Source organism: Gasterosteus aculeatus, chromosome 2 (assembly GCF_964276395.1).
Source record: "Gasterosteus aculeatus chromosome 2, fGasAcu3.hap1.1, whole genome shotgun sequence".
Classification (NCBI taxonomy): domain Eukaryota; kingdom Metazoa; phylum Chordata; class Actinopteri; order Perciformes; family Gasterosteidae; genus Gasterosteus; species Gasterosteus aculeatus.
Genome location: NC_135689.1, coordinates 16,292,068 through 16,314,409, shown reverse-complemented (window position 1 = coordinate 16,314,409; position 22,342 = coordinate 16,292,068). Strand labels below are relative to the sequence as shown.

The 22,342-nt window shown below is 44.4% G+C and overlaps 1 protein-coding gene across 7 annotated transcripts; it reads left to right on the top strand.

The window, feature by feature from the left end:
• The first annotated feature begins 1,266 nt into the window (after nucleotides 1-1,266).
• ttll10 (tubulin tyrosine ligase-like family, member 10) lies at nucleotides 1,267-20,763 on the top strand. 7 transcript variants are annotated; one of them, XM_078084980.1, is made up of 12 exons: nucleotides 1,267-1,405; nucleotides 14,682-15,060; nucleotides 15,254-15,392; nucleotides 15,660-15,778; nucleotides 15,908-16,031; nucleotides 16,978-17,063; nucleotides 18,052-18,232; nucleotides 18,381-18,552; nucleotides 19,004-19,144; nucleotides 19,812-19,928; nucleotides 20,022-20,115; nucleotides 20,269-20,763. In XM_078084980.1, the coding sequence occupies exons 2-12, from the start codon at nucleotides 14,691-14,693 to the stop codon at nucleotides 20,649-20,651; spliced, it is 1,926 nt and encodes a 641-aa protein (XP_077941106.1). In that variant the 5' UTR covers nucleotides 1,267-1,405; nucleotides 14,682-14,690; the 3' UTR covers nucleotides 20,652-20,763. The 7 variants fall into 7 exon arrangements, with proteins under 7 accessions (XP_077941106.1, XP_040049266.2, XP_040049264.2 ...); XM_040193332.2 differs by lacking the exon at nucleotides 1,267-1,405 and adding an exon at nucleotides 13,317-13,553 and having other exon boundaries at nucleotides 15,908-16,028; nucleotides 18,055-18,232; XM_040193330.2 differs by lacking the exon at nucleotides 1,267-1,405 and adding an exon at nucleotides 13,317-13,553 and having other exon boundaries at nucleotides 15,908-16,028.
• The last annotated feature ends 1,579 nt before the right edge of the window (nucleotides 20,764-22,342 follow it).

Genomic DNA, 22,342 nt, shown 5'->3' with positions numbered 1-22,342 from the left:
TCCACAACACAGATCTGAAGCTGAGAATTTAAAGACGAAGGTGTTTGAATGGTGGATAATGAGTGATTTTATTGTACTTTGGGTCTGTATTTCACTGTTTGTTTAACTCAAAGGTTCAAACAATCGCTCGCTTCCATCTTTGCTAACGTGGATCCGCGGCGGCCTGGGCCACACCCCTGCTGGAACAGGATACCACTCTGGCATTGTGCTCATTGTTGAGGGACTAATCCCGACAATTACACCTCGAGACCGAAAGTGGCTGCCTTGAGAAGCCTCCAGCCAAAGCCCCGTCCAGGCTTCGGATCGGGCCTCCGTTTGCCCCTGGGGGGGGTGGGCGAGAGCCCCACCGGCCCCCCTTGTCACCGCTCCCCCATCTCCCACTTCCCAAACTGCTGGTGTGTCTTTACACCAGCAGTTTACTCACCTGCACTTTGTTCACCTGTCGCTCCGGCTGTAACACAGCCGGGTTATTGTTAGGAGAAAATAGGTGTGTGGACACAAAGGCAGGCATGAGAGCAAAGGGCAGCAGGTATTTCAGGTTATTGGCCGGCTTACACAGATGACAAGTAGGCAAAGGTTTAATACCTCACAGATTTGTGTTCCTGAATACTCGGCCCTCACCGCGTGTCGCTTCGGTGATTCTTTTTTTTCTCCTTGGACCGGGCGGGGTGTGTCCGGCAGCGGAGGAGGACGGGGGTTACGCTGTTGTCTGCGTTGTAATGTTCGTTCCCACAGACGCCTGAGCTGACATCATAAAAAACACACAACGAGGTACCTTGGAGGGTTGGGGGAGGCGGTGGGGAGGGCGGAGGTGAACAAGCCGGTTGAGGTGGGAGTCGGAGGGTGGGGCAGGATTGGTGGTGTCGCCGGCGGGGGTGGGAAGGGTGGGGGGGGTTTCGTCTCATCCACCATTGGCTGAAGACAGCGCGGGGGACACACCTGTGGGCGCCAGAGGCTAAGAGATTGGCTGCAACCTGAAAATTACACCTGTGGGGCCGAGAGGGGGGCGGGGGGCGGGCGGCGGGGGGGGGTTTCAGGCTACATGTAAACCAAGCCCTTCACAGGTTCAGCCTCTGTCTTCTTGAGGAGCTTAACCGCCTAACAGCGCGGACGGGAGCTCCTGGAAAACAAGTTCTGCTCGGGCTGCGGGAAGAGCGGCGACGCGCCTCAAACTGGCTGGGTTTGTTTCCGGCCCTCGGCTCTTCCAACCCCCCCCCCTCCCGCCGAATCACCGGCGACGTCTACACCTGAAAGGGACGGCTTTTTTTTCCACTTCAGAGGTCGACCGTCCTTCAGCGGGAGCAGGAAGAGAGGAAGACTAGCCAACGGGGCGTCAAGAGCCCTCGCACAATGATGCCTCTTGTCTCGGGTTTCCGGCTCGGTGACCGCACCTGGGAAGGACTTGGTAAATTCACAAACGTGATCCCTTCTTTGTCTTCTCTCTCTCTCCATCTTTTAGACTCGAGCTGTCGTCCTAACCTGTTGCTGGAGGGGGGAGGGGGGGGCGGTAGAGTTACAACTTTACGGGCATTTGTACCTCGGCTAAGTTTAGGAAATTTTGCGGCAAACGAATTAGCTCGTGGCGCGAAGCCGCCCTGCGAGCGCGCGGCGGCGGTGCAACGGGGCTCAGCTCGTTTCGATGGGAAGCGAAAATCATAGCGTATCGAATTCCAGCTCCTTTTTAACCAGAGAGAAAGAAGAGGAAACAAAAGAAGCCAACGCTCATTCCTAAACTGGATAGACCAGTTGGGGCAGGTAAAGGCAAACTGCCAGGCTTGTCAAAGGACACCAAGACGGAGCTGACTGCTTCTTTTGGAGCGTTAAAATGCTATTTGCAAGCAGCGTCCACGGTATGAAACCGCCTTTAGGAACTAATTATCTAATAAGTTATAATACACACGAGTTTAGAGTTCATTTGGAAACGTTTCTCTTCAACCGGCTGAACTGTAAAGCCTTGGTTGATTTTAAAAACTAGTTTTAGCTTTCCTTGACGTGGGGCTTTTTAACGTAGTGGTTTGGTAGAATAATGTCTGTTTCAGGCGCTTTTTGTAAATGAGAAAAGGAGGAAGTCGGCTACGCAGAATGGATGTGCGTCGGACGTAAAATGTCTGCTCATCCGTTTGCTCGCCTCTGAGGATTGGTTAACATAAGACATTGGAGTTTTACCAGAGCGGTTTGCAGTGGATCGAAGGTGTACATGATTTAAGTCCGCTGCTCTCCAGATCTTTTAAAGCCGGACAGGACCGTCGCGGTCGGGTGAAGGAGGAAGTTAGGAAAATGGAGGGAAAATGTCGACCACGTACTGTACAGCAGCGAGCGCAGAGCGATGTGGAAGGTGGTGATTGGTGCAAAGAGCAACATTTGCTCATTTCTTACATGGACCCAAATAGCCGCGAGTCACACGGGTGCGTGGCGCTCTGCCGGTGCGCGGCTGCAGGGCGGGAAGCAGACTTTCAGCAGAAAGCGAGGCTTTGCTACGAGGAGGAGAAGGAGGAGGAGGCCGGTCGAGAAGTTGTATGGATTTTATGTTGCTTTTTAGCGTTTGACCGAGGCTTTGGAGTGAAGGAGGCTGTCGGCCTCGTCCCCCGAGAGGCAAAGTTACGCCGTGAAGTGAATGACGCTGCATTGAGGGCCAGAGCCCTTTATAAGAAGTGACATTCTAATAATGTTAAAGCTTTTTATAATTCAAAAGATCTTCTTTCTATAGTTTTTCCCATTTTTGCCACTTTTTGCCAAGATTGAAATAACTTTAATAGATGTAGTGTTACATGTTGGGCCTGCAGGGAGATGACGACATGATTATGACGTTATTCAAACCAGTATGAATAATTTACATTTTCAAATTTCTATCAGATTTTGCTTTCTACTCTTTCCGAATAGACGCAGTATACAAGCTTTCAGTACGGGGGGAGGGCGGACAGGTGGCTTAAATTAAAATGTATAAAAGCACCAAGAAGAAAAGGAAATTCCAAACCCCTTTTTTGACATTCAAAACTGTTGAATATTTTAGTACTCCATTTAAAATATTCAAAACTGAAGGGTGGAAGGACACTGGTCAAGGGGGAGGAGCTACTGTCTCTAAAAGCACAAACGTAGCCGTGAAGTACACATCTAGAATCACAACCCAGAGGCTGCAGGGGCGCACGGATGACACGCAGCACCGCGGCCACCAAAGGCCCAATTAGGTGGCGCTGAGATGGGAGGTCAGGAGTTAAATAAGGTTTTGGGTTTCACCCGCCATTGTTTTCTCACAAAGACGGCAACTATTGATTAAGGGCCAGGCCAGTTTACCTATCGGGTTGTTGACTTCGCAGCGGAGTCACATTCCAGCACGGAGGGCAGAGTTACCTGATCACGCCTCACTTCCAACAGGCAGAAAGCGTGGGCAGCCGTAAGCGCTTAAAAAACTCCCACCGCACCGAGCATCATGTGCAACAATGGGAAAAGTTCTACGGGTTTTGGCCATGAGGGAGCAGAAGAGGAAGTATTTTTGCGACGAATGGAGGGCGTAGAGTTTGTGCGTTAGATATTTCGGAAGGTAACGCAGGACATCCTCCGCGTTGATCAGGTACTGTTGTTTTCGCAGCTCGAGTTTCTTCTTGGCTAATCTTTTTTTTCTCACTCTTTCTCTCTCCCTCCCTCTTTTCTTCCTCAAAGGGCCTGCAGCACTGGTTTATAATGCTGATGATTAACTAACTAGAGTCTGGAAGAGCAGGTCTGCTTGGCTTTCTCATTTCATGGGGCCTGACAGACCGGGAGGAAGACGGAGCGTTCTCAGGCAGCGGGGTGGAAAGATCTCTCTTTTTCTGCCCCTTCCCTCTAAAACGTACTCACTTTACTCCGGTTTTGTTACATTCTTTCCTTGGGGTACCTTTCATGACGGTAAGGTTACAGGTGCATTCTCCATTTTCCTCCTCCACCTTCTTCCCCTGGACTTTTCCCTCCCTTGTACTCACCTTTCTTTCTCTCTCCCTCCTCCCCCACCCCTCTCTCGTCTGCTCTAGTTTTGCCTTGCTTGCCGAATGCCAGAAAACCTCTTTTTTCTTTTTTTTGGCCAATTGACACAATCAAGTCTCATCTTTTTATTTGTGCTTTTGGTTCTGAGAGACATTTAGTCGCTGCGTAAAACAGTCGAAACGAGAGGGCTGATTCTCATTGCTTTGAACAACCGAGTCTTTGTTGAGAGAAAGGGGAAACTCTCCATTGTTTCCCTGCATGTCATTTGATCGAGTATATTGTATATCTAATGTGACAAGGTGCAAGAGATTTATTTTGTCACTTACACAGAAAAGTGAGTATAGTGAAACGCTGTTGCTCCCAGGCAGTGCACAATAAATAACTATAATACGTTCATAGCTAAGATAAGATATAAGTGTAATGTTTCATTTAGAGGATAACGTACTTTAGTATTTTCAGAACGTGGTGTGAGGATTTCACGCGGCGTGAGTGCGAATGATCCACGTTATTCAGTAAACGGGGGCTGTTTCAGTGACCTTCTGCACACAGCGCGGCTGCTCCGGTCGAGCTGAGCAGCATTCCATCAGCCTTTCATCATTCCGCAAACACGAAGACAACGACCTGGGGGGAGTCCACCAACGGAAAAACAGACAAAAAAGAGAAAAATAGCTTTATTTCGTTCCTTAAAACATCTGTTGAAATAGATTCGGCAGTGCTTTTTTTTTTTTTTTTTAGACAGAACAGTGTGTCGCAACATCAAAACACAATCTTCTGGGACATGATGTGAAAAGGAAGCAGCTCCAGACAGGCTGATGTGATTCCGAGGTGAACGTATGCGGCGTAAGGTGTTTGAAATGACTAACTGCCATGTATTGTATGAAAAGCCTCCCAACCTTTCCGTGCCATAGATTTGGACTAGTTGGAACAGGTTTGGGCAATCATTAACAACTACTGTGGCCCAGTCTCCTGTGACAGCGAGTTGAAGCTGCAAACCAGAACAAGGGCTGAGCCTTCTACTAGAGGAAGGTGGACTCCAAATTTGGACCCCCCAACTTATTTACAGTGCTACTGGTGTTGGTCCCCGGGTAAGATAGAGTTCCCCTTTTTGTTTTCTTTTAGACAAAACTCTGTGTGACCAAATTGTGTTTCATTCGATTTCTTTCTTTCATTTACCTTCAATAACTCTCACTGATATCACATTATGTTCCACAATCAGTCGAGTCATGAGATGTTTTGTGTTTGGGTGATTATCTCCATCTTACGAGGCAGCATTGGATATTATCTCTCTCTCTAATACTGCCTGGTAATGATGATGATAGTCATCTGAGGACGACAAAGCAGACAAACCGCTTTAGCAACGCAGGCAGCAGCGCGCTCCCGTCCGGGGGCCCCTGGATGGGCTCCTGGATGGGCCCCTGGATGGGCTCCTGGATGGGCTCCTGGATGGGCCCAGATACTTGAGCAGCAGCAGAAATGGCTCCCAGGATCCATCTTACCCGACAGTGCTGGATTGTACGTCTGTTGTTCTAACACTGTCTGGTAACGATGTTTCCTGGGTGGCTCTTTGATCTCCGGCAGAAGTTGCTCATCACGTGTTAAAAATGATTGTTGAGATCTGTGAGGCGCTTTGGATGCCGTCACTGAAGGGTAAGCGAGATGAGCAGGGCGGGCTCCATGTTCTACCACAGAATGACCGAAAAACCTTACTTCACTGGAAGTCAAAACTAGGAAGATGAACTTTCTTTTGTCTTTCACAAATGCCGGAGGCTGTGTGTCAATCGGTGACAGATAACAGGCCACGGCGTTGAGCGATAGCACATTTGCTCATGTAAAAACACACAAACATTTATGTCTGAGCCTGTTATGTTGAAAACCGTTTTAGATCGCCAAAGGAGAAATGACAAAGTGGAATTCTTTAATGCTTTAATTATAGTTTTTGTTTAGTTTTACTTCCTAACTCACTGTCTAGATGTTGTTTTTTTCCAAACCTTTATTGCAACCCCACCCCACCCAAGTTAAAGACTAGCAGTTGGTGGATGGTTCCACCGGTCCTGCGGGGCCTCGTTTGCTTGTTCCCTCCCCCGGCGTTTGCGTTGTGTGGCAACGATTGGTCCGACGGGGCTTACCTGCGTGGCACGTCCTCAAACTGACACCTGAGCTCACCTGAGCGTGCTGGTGAAACAGGTGAAAAACAGGGATACATGTTCTTAACTTTAATCCGCCACAGGACGATGCCTCGGTGCTTAAAGTGATCATAAAATGGAGCCTCGAAAACAAAAATGGAGTAAAGTGTGCTGGGCCTTAAATGTAACTGAAGACTTTAGAACATTTAATTAAAGTCTGAACTAGAAGGTGATTTAATGGGTGAAGCCTTTGAACAGACTTGAGAAACAGGCAAATAATAGACATGAAGCAAGCAGAGACCCAGTGTTTGTTTAAGGAGGGAGAATTACTCCGCGGATAATGAGACGCACCTTTATTTACCCACCCGGCTCCATTATTCCTACCACAGAAACATGAAATAGCTTTTTTGTTTTCTCCCAGTTGTCCCCTTCCTTTGTGTGGGCGTCACGTGGTCGGTGTATTGATGCAACAACGTAGAGCGACTGGGACCAAACACAATTCACCGGGCTTACTCTGCTTCACGCCTCGGTCTGCTCACTCGTGGCTTTGTTCTCCCTCTGCATGCTGGGCCAATGTAACTGTAAATGTGTAGAATCTGTGATTGCAAGACAAGAGGAACTGCTCGTTTCAACCTGTTTCTGCTGCACTGTTCCTCTCCTCTTCCTCTCTGCACAGGTGAAAGCTCAGAGGTCATCCTTCCAGCCTGTTGATTGGCGTCTTACCAGACATGGTTAGATGTAATTAATGGTGTCTAATACTGTCTGGTAATGCCGTCCATTAAATGGCATTACCTTCTGCTCTCTTACTTCCTCCTCTCTCGCTCTTGTGCATGTGACATGCAGGGTATTGACAAAGGGCAGTGCAGGGAAGCACATCATCATATTTATGGCCGTGGCAGATGGGGCCGCATGATGATGACTATGGAACTAGGATCCTTGCACTGGAAGATTGATTGATTTCTGAGTCAAAAGAGCAGCAATCGAGGGTTAAGGTTCTTTTGACGACTTCATTTCTACCAGGAATGTTAATGTGAGTGCCGTGTAAAAGAAGGAAACGTATTCCAAAAAAAAGAAGCCTTTATTTGTTGAAAGATCTACTTTCTTCCTCTTATCGTAATAACTGAATTCCTTGCGAGGACTTGGCTTTTGTCCACGTACAGTAGAACAATGCAAACGGCTTTTCAGACCTCATTATCTGCGATACCTCATGTATAAAATGTTTGACCTTTTTACTGAGGTATTATTCCATGTAATGTCCAAGAAAAGATTCAATAAAATGGGATGAAAGGTGAAACGCCCCTCTTGTCCGTTCTCTCTTTGCAAACATATTTTCAGAACGAGTGTTTCTTTTCAACTTTTTATTCAGATCATCCCGTTTGCTGGCTCTTTGTCCCAGCTTCTCTGCTCATTGTGAACTCTTCCATCAGCCAGACCGGAATGCCGAGCCCCAGTCAGGTGTGGATCAGGTTACTGCTGAACAGAGCTTCTTTTTAAATGCCTCAATTTACCCATGAGGTCCCCCCCCCCCCATCAGCTAAGCCCTCATTGTGTCGCAGCCTATGGCCGCACACAGTAGACCGGCTCGATAAGCCGAGGAGCACAAGGCGTGTTTTCACTGCCACAGGTCCACGGGCCGCTTACAGTAGGCTGCTTTTGTCTACTGAAAACCACACTCTTAGTGTGTGCAGTGTCACAATGGTTACGATTACAATGGTTTTATTTTGTATTTCATTTTTTCCCGATGTCTGTTATCTCAACTGTCTCTGCGGCGGACACACACACACACACACACACACACACGCAGCCAGCGGCGCGGCTGTGGCGTTTAATTAGGCCCGTTGGCTCAGAGTTTCAGTTGACTGGTCAAACGCGCCTCTGATTTTATCAGTCGCAACGCAAACACAAAAACCATTTAGCCGTTACACATAACAGGCTGATCTTCCATGCTGGCTGGACTTACATCCATGGATTTTGACACAAAGAGTTTTTTTAATCCTATTAAATATTCTATCCCGTTTTGGGAGAAAAAAGATGTGGAGAAAATTGTGCCTGAGAAATATTGAAAGTTAAATATCTGGAACTGTTGTTCTAACAAACCGTGTCATATCCTTCCACACATACTCAATCATGATTTCTGTGAATCATGAGCGATTAAAATGGTTTCCTGTAACATCTTATACAAACAGAGAAGAATCCAGAGCGGAAGAGAAAAGACGTTTTAATCATTAATCTCCAGCATTTACAGCTTTCTAAGAAACAACAGGTCTGTAGGAGAAACCATGATGACGGTAGACCTTTGCAAACACACATGTTAGGAGCCTGGAGTAATGTGTAGTAAGGGCTTTTCTTTTAACTAACTTTCAAGTGAAAAGGAATACAACATTTTACATTAGTCTTTGGCTGTGTAAATGCTGGGCAGACACCTATTTTTAGTTTAGTATTTAGTTTAGTATTTGTCCGTTATCAGTGAAATGTGTGTGTTATTGGGTCACATTCAACAGGTACGCGGCCATTTTGAATAAATGCAATATCTTTATGCTGGAAAATTAAATAACAAATGTTTCCTTCTGTGCCAAAATAGAAGTGAATTATTGAATAACGATTACAAAATAAAACAAAATACAATGAAGTAACCTGAATAATTATGATTTATATATATATATATGGATATGCACAAGGTTTCATTTGGTGTTACCTTGCTGCAAAGATAGAATGTGTCCGTATTAAGTATAAATAAAAACACAAAAGTACAATAACCGTAAAGCGGTACCCCCCCCGACCCCCCGGCCCCCCGGCCCACCTTTGGCGACGTCACACTACTGAATCACATTCCTGACTGGCAGAGAGCCCGTAAAGGATTCCTGCACTGGTCTGTGCATGCTCGGTGCAGCCAGACCACTTTGCTGCTCTACAGATGGCCGTGGAGGAGGAGGCCGGATTCACTGAGCCGGCTCGCCGCTCAGGTGGAACAGGAGCACAACGGAGGGCTGAACGGCTGCGGCATACCTGCAAGTGTGCTGACGCACAAAACAGATGTGAGGAGCTGCCCCACAGTTATGCAGGGATCTCCCGCCACACTAAAAATATACAGTTCTAATGTATCACATTAGAGCCGTAAGGACACAGCACACGCTTTAGAAACCTCTGCACAAACCTGCAGTCGTAAAGAAGAGAATTTTCAGATAAGTTCCGACAGATCGTTATTAAATCAACGTCTTGCAATGCAAAAAGTGGTCTGATGTTGTATCATGTGTTTTACATTGAAAATGCAAAGGGAAATAAATCCGATGGCAGATAAAGAAAATGAGATGTAAAGAATGTACCCAACACACACCTGCGTAAAGTAAGCGAGCCAATCAAAGACAACTTCACTTTTTTACTAAACCAGCTAGCTAGCTAGTCAAGATGGCGGCCCGATGCTGTTACCATTAAGCTAATGATGCTGTTACCATTAAGCTAATGGCTGCTGTACTTTAGCATCACCTGCAAGCTGTGGCATAATTGATAAAGAACCACTTGATGAGGCCGGTCTCGTCGAATGTAGTTTTGACTTTTTGCCTTTTCTTGGCACACTTTGTGTTACACATGAAGACTGGAAGGCCGTGACGCCGAAGCTTCTCCCATGAAGTATCAACACCGCTGCCAATATATTTCTGAATTCACCTGATCTCATTAGGGAACCGGTTTTTCTGCAGAGTTTGGCTGCCATTGTTCCGTGACTGCTAATAAATATCCCACAGCAGCTGAATGGACCCACCTGAGGTATTCAGTTACACCTCGACTGATGATTTTCATAATGGTTTCTATTACTGAAACCGTATTTTACTCGAATCCCGTCATATGAGGCCTAATTACCCTGCAAGCACTCGCACACGCCAGTACTTTTAATACCATTTGTGTGAGTGATATTGCTTCCCTCCGCAGCTCTGTCGTTGTACCTTGATGGATTTCACCTGTCTGACCTGACTGATTTCAAAGTGTTGGCTGCCTCCGGCACTCGTTGCATCGAGTCTTTACTTCCTGTACCTGTTGCACTCGAGAATCTCCCATTTGGGTTTCCATTCGAGCAAAACCAACGTCCAACAAGAAGACAAGAAATATAGCAACGCCGCACACCCACAGAAAAATAGTCTGTTTAAAAATGCCCCAAACACAACTCCAACAAGTATTAAAAGAGTTAGAAAATATCTTATGTGAGTCCAAATATTGTGCAAAAAGCCATGAAAAATAACACGGAAAACGTAAAGATTAATTGCTGAATACGCTGGTATAAGTGTTATTTCTCTCAAATAAACCAACAAAATGAAGAGCAAGAAACCGCCAAGCACCGCAATATAAAAAGTCAATGAAAATATGAATTTAATCCGGTGTTTCTGCGCGGTAATCCGTGTATCCGCCAATGTACATGACCCAATGACGTTAGCCAGACGTCACCATCGAGCATCATTTACGCTCTACCCGTTTCGGCTTCCGAGTGGCAAAGCTCTGTCCCTCTTTTCCTCGTCATGCTAGTCGGATCCAATAGGATCAGACGATTCAAAAGGGGCCGAACGAGGTTTTAGTCTGCCCGTTTATCGCCGCTTTGCCATTTTTGGAGCAGAGGCCAAAAAACAGCCTCAGAGTGCAAACAACAAACATCAAACCATCAAACAACGTTAACCGCGAGCGTCTCTGACTCCACCACCTTTCCTCCTTCTGTGGTGTTCTTTCCAAAGTCTGCTGAGAGTGACTCATTTTCCACCTCAAAATCAGGCGGTAGTCCTCGCGCGTCTCTTCATACCTCTGGAGGGTGTAACCAACATGCTGGATGACGTTAATCCAGGAGGTTGCCACACGCGTCACCTTCATTCGGAGTAACCACGGAGGCTGAGCTGGGTGGGACTGAGACAGCCCTTCTCCACCTCCCTCGCCTTAGAATGATTGTGTGATATGTCAGAGGACTTTACATCGTGTACCACGTCTTTTACAAATGTCAAGCTACTTTTTTCAAAAGTGTGTAATCGACGCAAATGCCTTTAAAACGTCCAGTGAACATTGAACCCCGAACAGCAGCTGAAACGTCTTTGTGTCCAACTTGCATTTACAAATGCCTTGATTGTATTTTGCGTCACTCGTGTGCGTATTGTTAAGCACTTTGTAACTTTGTCGTGAAAGGTGCTATATTTGAAAGGTGCTATATAAATAAAAGTGGGAACTAGTAAATACAGAGCCTGGGAACCAAACGCCGCTCCACCCCACTAACACAGCCTCCCCCCCGCTGTAATTCTGTAAGGAAAGGATGAATAGCAGGAGACAGAGAGACCCTATTGAGACGAGCCTTTCTTTACATCGAAACTTAACTCCATTCCCTCCACTATTACACCTTGACAAGGAGAGTCCTGGCAAATAATGGGTTGTGTGGGGACACCACTGCTGCGGGCTGCATCCCTGTAATTGCTGAGCACTTCCTGGTACAGGAGGCGGTTGGGATGGCATGGGATTGGGCGGGTCTCCAAAGACACACACGCTTTTTATGGTAACCGCCTTGAGACGCACACACACAGACACCTTTCATCTGAAGAGATTTCTATTCTATTTTTGATGTTTTATTTTCATATAACTCGGCATAGAGTTTTGATTCCCTGAAAGGACACGTTATTCGAAAACACACACTTTGACCCGCCGTCTTTAGCACACACACTTCCATCAAATCTAAATAGGAAAGGTATTCATTAACATTTTAATCGTGAAATATGTAGTACAAAAAAGGGGACGTATAGATAGCCGCACAAAATACACAGGCTCGTACACTTATCCTAATACACACACGCACAAAGACTCTTGGCAGATGGTGAACCACGAGGTCGACAGGGCTGTAAAACAAGCCTGTTCTCTTTGTCCACCTACGCAGCCCTTTGCACAGTGTGTCTATCAGATGGCGGCTCTTTATCAAGGTGTGGCTGACACCGGCTCCACACAAAGCTCTGTTAAACAGGAATATGGGAGGCCCGCTTTCAATAACTGGGGTGCTGTGGCTGCACTCGCATCGCTGCCAAGCAGCTCTCTCTCTCAGGTTGCTGCCATTTTGCACTGTTGTGTGTGTGTGTGTGTGTGTGTGTGTGCATGACTCAGCTGATGTCGGTCTGGTGACTGCTGCTTCCTTGTTGTAAAATGTAGTCATTTGTTAAACGTGTAAGGGGTGTGATGTCACCTGCAGTTTGCATTATGGTGACTCAAACCGTGGAAGGAAAGTTGGCTTTGCTGTTTTGGTTGTGGAACATCTGACTGGCTGTTGTGTTGTTCGGTTGTTCAGCGGTCACTATCAGTACCTTCCTATACCCACAAACCTTGGACATTATCACATAAACATTTGCCTTTTTTGAGGCTGTTCCCCATTTCATTTCAAGTTATAACAGTAAATTATTATTATTGTTATAAAGTATTTTACATACAGCCTAAACATAGTATAAAATATAAACACGCGGCTGAGTGACAGGTGTTGGGTGTTTGCGTCTCTCCTGGTTATCCTGCTGTATGTGTTATTATATGGTTGCATGGATGCACCCATGTCAATTATCAGACTGTTGGGAGGAAGAAAGGAGATTAGACTTAATTGCAAACCGTAGTTTGCCTGGGTGTTTCCTCCCCACTCAAATCACTGAGACAGAAAAAGTGATAAGTAGACTTGCCAATGCGAGCAGACTAATACTATGTTGCTCAACTGCATACCTGCCACTGGATTTGCCATAATAGACACAATATGATAATTTCATGCCGTAGAAATAGTGATTCTGAAAATGATGCAGCTGGATAAGTTGAAATAAACTGAACTTCATAATAGATATAATATATAAGATCATATCTGAGGGCTTTAGGTTTAAGTGAAGGTTCATTAATATGCTTGTATTGTATTAGTTCATCTCTTACACACATTTCAGATACAGAAATCATTGTTTGACTGTTCAGCTTTTCATATTTAAAAAACATTGAGGCTTTGCTGTTCAGTGTGTAAAATTAAAAATGATTATTTTATCTTTGGTTTGTGCCAAACGGTGAAATCCATTCAGGTTGGCTCTCTGCTCTCATGTTACCACCGGGTTCATACAACAGAGGCTAACAGGAAATGAATATTGAATGAAGCTAAACTTAGAGGTGAGGAGGGGCAGGTGTGGGATACATAATCTTTGGTAGTTAGTTTGTCTTGAGCTGCTGTTGTTTGAAACTGCAGGCGGCAACTGTTGCCAAGGGTCCCATCACCAGAGTAACTGGCGGTTGTTGACGTTGGTCTTGTGGGTTTTCCTGCTAGCAGAGTAACAGTGGGTTAAACTGCTGACACACACGGGATTTCTCCTCTGTCAAGTCTGTCCCTCCGTCTCCGGGTTTTTGCCGTTGGTCTCGGCCGTGGCGTCGGACTGCGAGGTTGAGCGCGCACATAGCAGAAGAGGACCAGGCCGAGTGGGTTGTCAGGGAGTCCGGCTGTCCTTGTGACTGCAGGTAAACCCCTTTGCTTCTAAATATAGCTGCAATCAAGTCAAAGTTCAGCTCTTGTCTTCTAAAACAAAACAACACATTTATTTTGGGATTGAAAATCGCTTCATGCCTCTGTTCTTTTTTAATGTATAAAAAAAATAGGTTGAAGTAGTGATATCAATGTGACCTCCAAACTATTTCAAGCTAGACTCAGTTACAGGAAGTGGACAAAAAGCATTACATTCGTTATGAAGAGGATTAGAGAACAGCCCGAAAACTCCTCTCAGATTAAACAAAATCTTAATTAATATTTCAGGTTTGTTCTTATCGTGGAACTACTATGGGTGAGTGGGGAGCACGGTCGTCCTCCAATCAGAGGGTTGTCGGTTCGATCCCAGGCCCGGCTAACCCGCATGTCGATGTGTCCTTGGGCAAGACACTTAACCCAACGTTGCTCCTGTGGGTGCGACTACAATGTGTGAATGTTAGTTACTGATGTGCAGGTGTCACTGTGTGTGGTTCTCCTGTCATCAGTGTGTGAATGGGTGAATGATGTCATGCAGTGTTAAAGCGCTTTGAGAGGTCGGAAGACTAGAAAAGCGCTATACAAGTACAGACCATTTAACTAGAGGAAATCTTATAAGTTATTACATTTATATTACAATGGACCATGAAGGTGTGAATGTCCTATAAACCACCCCGTTCTGGCAACTACAAATATCCACGTGCGGAACTGAAGGTCAGACCACCAATTTTAACAGGTGGTCTTGAACAAGAGGTCAGAGGGTCACCACATTAATTTGCAGTAGTTATTAGAAGGCCATGACCCTCACACATCTATGCCAATGTACATGGCAGGCTGCACAGCATTCAGAACAAATAACTAATTAAGTGTATTTCTGATGAAATATGGCAAAAAATAATATACTCATCCCGATGAGAAGGAAAGTTGAGGGGTCCGCAAAATAATTACTGAGGAGGAGATCGGAATATGTAGTTGTTGAGACTCTTCAGTCTGAACCATAAATACGGTACTTCAGATAAAAGGTCAACTGGTTCGCTTCATCTTTCCATCTTTTACTCCACTAATTCCTCTGTGCTTTCATACACAATAACGAACACCTCATTCGGCGTCTCTATTTCTGAATCCAGTGTGACTGCATGCTGAAGAGGTCGCCCACAGTGCAGGAAACATTTGCAGGCATTATCAGCAATCGGCATCAGCGCAAGGAGATGTCATCCAAGTGCTTGGTGGAGCGCTGCAGTAAAGTCCAGGCACAGGAGACCAGACTGCAGAAGATAGAAGGCAAGAAGGCAAAGAAGAAGGAAGTGGAGGTTCCCCACGGGGACAACAGGCTTGCGGGAAGCTTGAGGCAGGAGGAGAAAAAAGGAAGATGGCCTTCGTCACCTTGCCAAAGAGGCATGCAAAAAGCCTCATCCCAAAGTGGACTGGAGCAGGTCTGGAGAGAGGAGACACAGAACAAGAAAGCAAGAAAGGGCTTTTCCCAACAAGAAAACCAGAAAGGCTCAGGTGCGTGAGAGGGAAGGTGGGACGTCAAGTGTGATGTCATTTTCATATTTTGATCCTTTACTGCTGCGTTGCAGAATAAAATTCCCCAACACGATTTACATGTACAGAGCGATGAGCTCACAAGTTTGTGTGAGTGGGAGTGACTGTATGCGTGCATCATTTCTGTGTGTGTTTGCGTGGGCGAACCCTTCAGGTAGCGGCCAGATGGACCGATGCATTCTGAGGTCCTTCGCCAGGGGCTCCTTCCCGCGCAGGGAGCGGCACCGGCAGGCAGAGGAGTGCCGGGGTCCAGGGCCTTTCTACTTCTTTGGAGGAACCAATGGTGCTGAAATGTAAGTAGAGAAATATAAAATAAATAAATCAAATAAAAATATTTAATAACCTGTTGGATTGTAGATATTTTTAAAATGCTGTGGAAATTGAAGTTTAATTCAAGAATTACAAGTTGAAGAAAATTGAAAATTATATATTTGGTTTAATAATAATACAAAAATGTCAAACACCAGCTGTATATTTTTGTTGCTGGCCCCCTAGTGGTTAAACTAGCGCGGACTTCTGGATTGTTGTGTGATCCGTTTCTCTTTGGACTTTTCCTTCAGCGTGAGCAGTTACTTTGAGGGCAGAGGATGGAAGAGGATTGACAACAAGGACAGGGAGGATTTAAAACTCAAGTGGTGTGAGACCAAATCGCCAGCAAACTACCTTAACTTCAAAGAAGGTCCAGTGCTAGAATGAATGCTGTATTTTACTGTCAACAGTAAAGTAGCACAATGCTACCTTTCTATTAGTAGAAAAGATGATTCCTGCTACTCAAAGGAAAGTGAACATCTCAATGCATTGTTTCTAGGTGAACAGCTGGTGTACCAGCTTCCCAGCAACAGGGTGCTCACCACAAAGATCGGCCTCCTCAACAGTCTGCGGGAATATGAGCGAGTCAGCAGCAAAGTGAACCACGGTCAAGGACCCAGGTTGTATGTCTCAAAAGAGCGATATAACAGCTATTTTGTTTGCAAAATGTTCAGTTATGTCACAATCACCTGGCAACAATCTGGTACCATCATGGAGGTTCAATAGAGACCCGGCTCTGCAAATACTGATTAAAAGACATATCAGCTTGTGACCACCGGCCCCAATCAGGCCTTCAATCGGAATCACACAAGCTTGGTATCGACAACTATGTTTGTCAGTTATATAAACTACAATTATTGACAGTAAACAAATACAGTTTCACAACCTAATTCTTTTAACCAGCACAAATCTGCTGGTGAAGAAAAATAAGTATCTCAAAGCATCCATTTTACAGAATGAGATCAAACAATGCAATCATACAGTCTAATAGTCTCATAGTAACAATCCATTAAAAAAAAAAAACAGAGAAGCAAGACTTAAGTCACAGTTTAAGTTAAAGGCCAGCGGAGATGAACATGTGCGCTTACACTGTGAAAAAACTCGGATAAAGGTTAAGATGGACGCTACCATACAGGACACAACACAGATGTAAACCATACAGGATTAAAAACATATGATAATGCTCTTCAAATATATAAGGAAAGAAATACACGCAGCATGTTTAGGCCTCAAAGAAACAATGAGAGCAGAAAGAAGAAGTGAAACTTCAATGAACAACATTTGAACATAATTTTATTTACACTCTGAACACACTTACTGTTCATTGTAATACCATAACGGTAGCCAGTATTGTTACTTATACTTAAGTTTCTCAGTTATAGCGGAAATGCTGTAGGTTTCATTTTAAAAAGCCCCACTGGCAGTTAATATATTTATTTCTATCGTAGCTATATGTTTAAATAAAGAAATAAAGCGGAATTCCTACAATTAAGAAATAATAAAAATAGCCAAGCAGCTGAAGATGAACAGCAAATGGGTGCAACCTCCTTGCGTTTTTGTACCTCACAGAAAGCTGAAAATGGAGGAGTTTATTCCCACTACCTTCCGCATGGATGTGAAGGAAGAGAGGGAGGTTTTCTTTGCCCAGCAGGAAGGTAAAATGCCCAAACACAACTTCAATACAACCCTGTTATCCTGATAACAACACTCTCTGGTTTAACTGGATTTGTGTTTATTTAGAAGGCTTCAGTTGTTGATATGACGTCAGTCCAAATTGACTTGTCATTCATCCAGTAATGCAAAGAAGAATAGTTTGTTCTTGGCGGTGTTAAGAAAACAGTTGCCTTGGTGATTGTTTAATCGAGGCTGAGGACGTTGGAAAATAATGCACCCTCCCATAAGGCCCTCATTAAATCCCCAGGGGAACATGTTGTTGCCATAGAGACGAGTCAGCAGAGGAAAGGGCTGAGACACAAACACAAGGGGAGACGCTTAACTGGCATCCGATGTGGATCAGCTGCAGCACTGGACAGGGCTGAGGAAAATAAGATACATTCAATTTTAAAACTGAAAACTTTTTGAAAAAACTGTTTTGGACCGTAGACGAACCCGTGGTTTCTGTGTCGTGTATAGTGATAACGACACGAGATTATGATAACTGGTCTGCAGGTTATGACAAACATGGTTATCACTATGTCAACTGGAGAAGGACACAGACATCTGGTTCAGATCTCTGGGTGACGGATAAATCAGTGGGAAAAAAAAGACCAGTGCAAACAGATCAGAAAAGCATCATCGCCGTCAATGGTGAAAAAATATTGATAATTAGTTACAAGTCAAAGGCTGCAACGTGAGAAGGCTGCATTGTAAGTACAAATGTGAGATTGTTACTTTTTTCTTTTGGGATGGTAACATTCAAATAAAAAGCCAAAAAGTAGAAAAAACCCTCTCTTTGTCTCACATGAAATAAAGAAAGATAAAAAAAGAAAGACGCACCCAGAGAAATAATATTGAACCACAGAGCACAGAAGAAGATCTTAGCTGAGAAATGTCCTCCACACCGTCTCCAAACAGAGAAGGACTTTACCACACCGGCAATATCGTTTGTTGTTGATTTACCTGGTGTATCTTTATGGCTGTTAGCAGGTGTGAGCAACGCTGAGAGTCACATGTGGATCTGTAAGCCGACGGGTCTGAACCAAGGCAGAGGCATCTTTCTGATCATGAACCCGGAGGACGTCGCCGCCTTCAGACTAAAGCTGCAACACACAGAGGAACACAAGAAGATGCACCACCGCCAACCTCAGGCTCGCATCGTCCAACAGTGGGTGAACATGCGTAACTATGGGTTTCTCACAATTAATATCGCGTCTCCAACTAGGCAACATCTTGTTGACGAAGGACAACCCGCATTTCCCAATGGAAACGTTGAGCAGGTTGAGATTGGCGGTGAACCGACATTTTTCCCTCAGTTACATCCAGAGGCCGCTGCTCCTGAGAGGGAAAAAGTTTGACGTGCGCTCTTACCTTCTGATCGCCTGCACTGCACCTTACGTGGTCTTCTTTCGGCATGGATACGTGCGACTGACCTGTGACCTCTACGACCCCAGCTCTAACAAGCTGTCTTCCCACCTGACAAATCAGGTAAAGCTTGATACTGATCGAGCTTTGCCAAAAACATTCCGTTCATGCTAACCTTTAAAATGTGCTTTTAATGTAAGTGAGCGCTGGGCTAAAATGTATTTCAACTAGTTTTACTCCGCGCAGACATCATTGTAAGCAAGCGTGGTCACGCATGTCAATAACTGGTGTGGCCGAATTGAGTAAAATGAAGAGGGAACTAGACGGAAATCCCTTTTCATTTATGGAGTTTAAAAGCATTCAATCATCTTTTCACACATGCCGTGTAAACTTCCATCTGACTCAAAAAACAACAACACAAAACCCACAATAATATTAAGGAGACACGAGATTGCATGCTTGTCCTCCGTCATTTACAGAGCGGTTGAAGGGATCAAACACCGTTGCATCGACTTTCTCTGTGCTCCTGCTGACTGCTTCACGTGTCTCTGGTCCCCCTGCTGTCCATCTCCAGTACATGCAGAAGAAGAACCCCATGTACAGCCAGCTGAAGGAGGACACTGTGTGGTCCATGGAGAGCTTCAACACCTACGTCAATGACAAGTTTCAGGTTGCCAAGGGTCTGCCCAGGGACTGGGTGATGGGCGCCTTCGCAGTGAGTACCGCGGCGCGTCGCAGCTCTCGGGGACCAATTACCGTTATAACGATGGTTCTTGACGCTCGCAGCTAATTGAGATTGGGGCTCGGCTTGGATGACTTCACTCCTGTCTGAGCACACATCATGTTATCACCGTAAAAATCTGACCATACCATTTTAACATATTGGCTTTTGGCATTACATATTTTATGACTGATTGGTTGAATTTTCTGTAGCTTGTCATTGAGTTAGGGCGCTATGTTACATTGTATTCAAACTTATTAAATAATGAATAATATCAATAATATCAATAGTAAAGTAACGATTAGTAGTAGTCAACAGTAAAGATTATAAGTTAGCAGTGTTATTTTTCAATTTCAATATTCACATTTGCATGTTCTTGCCTTAAAATAATTAACGACTGTACATTTGGATTGTAGAGATTCAGAAAAAATGTAAAATGACATCCTTTATTCTTTAAAGAAATGCAAACACAACTGTTACGATAAAATTGCTCCCTCGCAGCAGCAGCCTGTTGCTCCAAAATGCTTATAACAGGTTGAATGCAGGTCTAATGTTATGTATGCATAATGATTAAGATTATTCCTGTTAAGAGCTGCAGACATCCAAACTGGGCGTTAAAGAAACTGTTACATTGTGTGTTTTTTTCCTTCCATCGTATCAGAAGCGCATGCAGCAGATAATGACCCAGTGTTTCTTGGCAGTCAAATCCAAGTTTGACCGCCGACTGGGCTTCTTTGAATTGATCGGCTGCGACTTTATGGTCGATGAGGACTTCAAGGTGGGCGACGCGTCGCTGAGTATCCGGATGGCGGTCAGTGTCAATGTTAAAGCGCGTGTTTGTGGACTACTTGTGTCTTCGTGTCTATAACAGGTTTGGCTGTTGGAGATGAACAGTAATCCAGCTCTCCAAACGAATTGTAAGGTGCTGAAGGAGGTGATACCCAGCACTGTTGTGGAGACGCTGGGTGGGCCATTGTTATTTCTGCACATAAAACCGCCTTTTCGTTCCAAGTTTCAAATGTTAAAGTGAATTTAACAGCACGCTGAAAACAGAAATGTTTCATCTCTTCTTACTTTTCTAACATGTTTTTATCTGCTGTCCCTCCTTCATGCTTTAGATATAACTCTGGAGATCTTCGACAAGTGCAGGCTCAAAGAGAGAATTCTTCCTTTGGCCAGTCAGAGGGACTTTGTTCTGCTCAACAGAATTATTCCCCGTGAATCAGTGGCGGTCTGCAGCGAGAGCCTAACCCTAACCCAGAAGAATCACAGGTCTCGAGTTGAACTCAAGCTCAGCAAATGTTCTCTGCAATATTGTCCCCAAGCTGCAGATGAAGCGAAGGACTCTAAGGTGCAGAAGAAGACTGTAACCAAGCCGCTATCGCCACCAGGGATCACCGCCTGCGGCTTGCCAGAGACGACACCGTTCCCTCCGCTCTGTGAAGAAGAACGTGAAGCGCAGCTCAGACTGGACAGAACCAGCTTTGTTTGTAAGACATAAGAGGGACTGTGTGGTGCGTTATGTGCAGACAGCTGGGCTCTGGAGATCTCTGTCTCAACAAAAAAAAAGTGTTCCTTTTGATATCTGCGTATGTCATAAAATGTTGCAATTACATGGTTCTTCATGGTGTTTGTGAATTTGAGGAGAAAAGGGAGATGTGAAAGAGTGCTTTAAAATAGACGTACATTAGGTAATTTAAAATGCTTCATTACACAAACAGAACACAAAATTAGTAGTGCAGTATAATAAAGAAATTATAGTATTGTATGTAGTGCTGTAGTAATGTAAATTAACCTAGTGGTGGTGTAACAGTATAACACGATATGGTAAAACTTAAAATGGCTGGTACATTATAAATATGAAGGTATATAAGTGTAATATAAGTTATAGCAAAACAATATTCGGTATAGTGTTGCATATTGTAACTATTAAGTCTGCAACCAGGCCTATCCATCAATCTGTACACTTATGTGTGGACGAAAGACAAACAACACAGCTCCTCTGTGACTCAACTAAAATCCATACACATAAAAATGATCAGCTGATGTTCTCAGGAAACGTGGCACTTTGTGTTGTGTCCGTAGTGATGAACTCCGTTGGCATACAACCGACACTTCCGAATCACAAAGGCAAAAAAGTATATATATATATATATTGACATCACTGGAGTTGGTTGTAATACGTGATTAGTGGGAGGAAATGGCAGACAATCGATTGTCATTAACACTCAGTCACCTCTTCAGGGAAGGTGTGTGTTTCTCACACAACACTGTGAAAACTGTTAATTTACAGCGAGGAGGAGTGTTTTTAATACTGTAACTATTAAATATTTTACACAAACTATTTACTAATGTAAAATACTAGAAGAACAAGCCTGGCAGTAGCTGAGATAATGTTCCATACTTTAGCCCCTCTACAAGGCTGGCTTTCTTTCATTCGCTGTACAATTATTGTCAATCAATTGTTAGTAGTGTTGCAATAAGAAGTCACCTATTGGCAGTTATTGTTGTTATACAGGTGTTTGTGAGGTGTTTGTACAGCTTTCAAACACAATAAGACATAATCAAAACAATACATTAACAATCATTTTAATAATACATATTAAATCGTCACTGCACCTTTCTTCAACCTATTTCTCTAGCAGGCTTGGCACATAGGAGGAGTTTCATTTTGTTGCAATCTGCAGCCTCACCGCCAAGACTGCATTATAAGCTCTATGACACCTAGTGGAAGCCCTATGATACCTAGTGGAAGCCCTATGATACCTAGTGGCAGCTCTATGATACCTAGTGGCAGCCCTATGATTTCTTCCCTTTTTTCCCTCTTGTAAGGGTTTTTTTCATTTTTTGGGGAGTTTTTCCTGTGCCGATGGTGGGTTTCGGGGCAGAGGATGTTGTATGTGTACAGACTGTAAAGCCCTCTGAGGCAAATTTGTAATTTGCGATTTTGGGCTATACAAAATAAAATGACTTGACTTGACTTGACCTAGTGGCAGCTCTATGACACCTAGTGGCAGACTTATGAAATCTATTGGCAGCATGAGAAACACCACAGTCAGAACAAGACATTAGAAACAGTCAAGTTCTAATGTTGTTATTCAAAATGTTGTTAGAAAAAAAGAAGAAAAAGGTTATATTAAATGATGTTGAAAAAAATAAAATGTAGCAGGTTTAGTACGACGTAAAACATCA

What these genes read in the sequence shown, in the direction of transcription:
- ttll10 (XM_078084980.1), top strand. Translation starts at nt 14,691, where the DNA reads ATGCTGAAGAGGTCGCCCACAGTGCAGGAAACATTTGCAGGCATTATC. An exon ending in CACGGTCAAGGACCCAGGTT is followed by an intron (nt 16,032 to 16,977) that starts GTATGTCTCAAA and finishes TGTACCTCACAG; the next exon opens with AAAGCTGAAAATGGAGGAGT. An exon ending in CACTGTTGTGGAGACGCTGG is followed by an intron (nt 20,116 to 20,268) that starts GTGGGCCATTGT and finishes TTCATGCTTTAG; the next exon opens with ATATAACTCTGGAGATCTTC.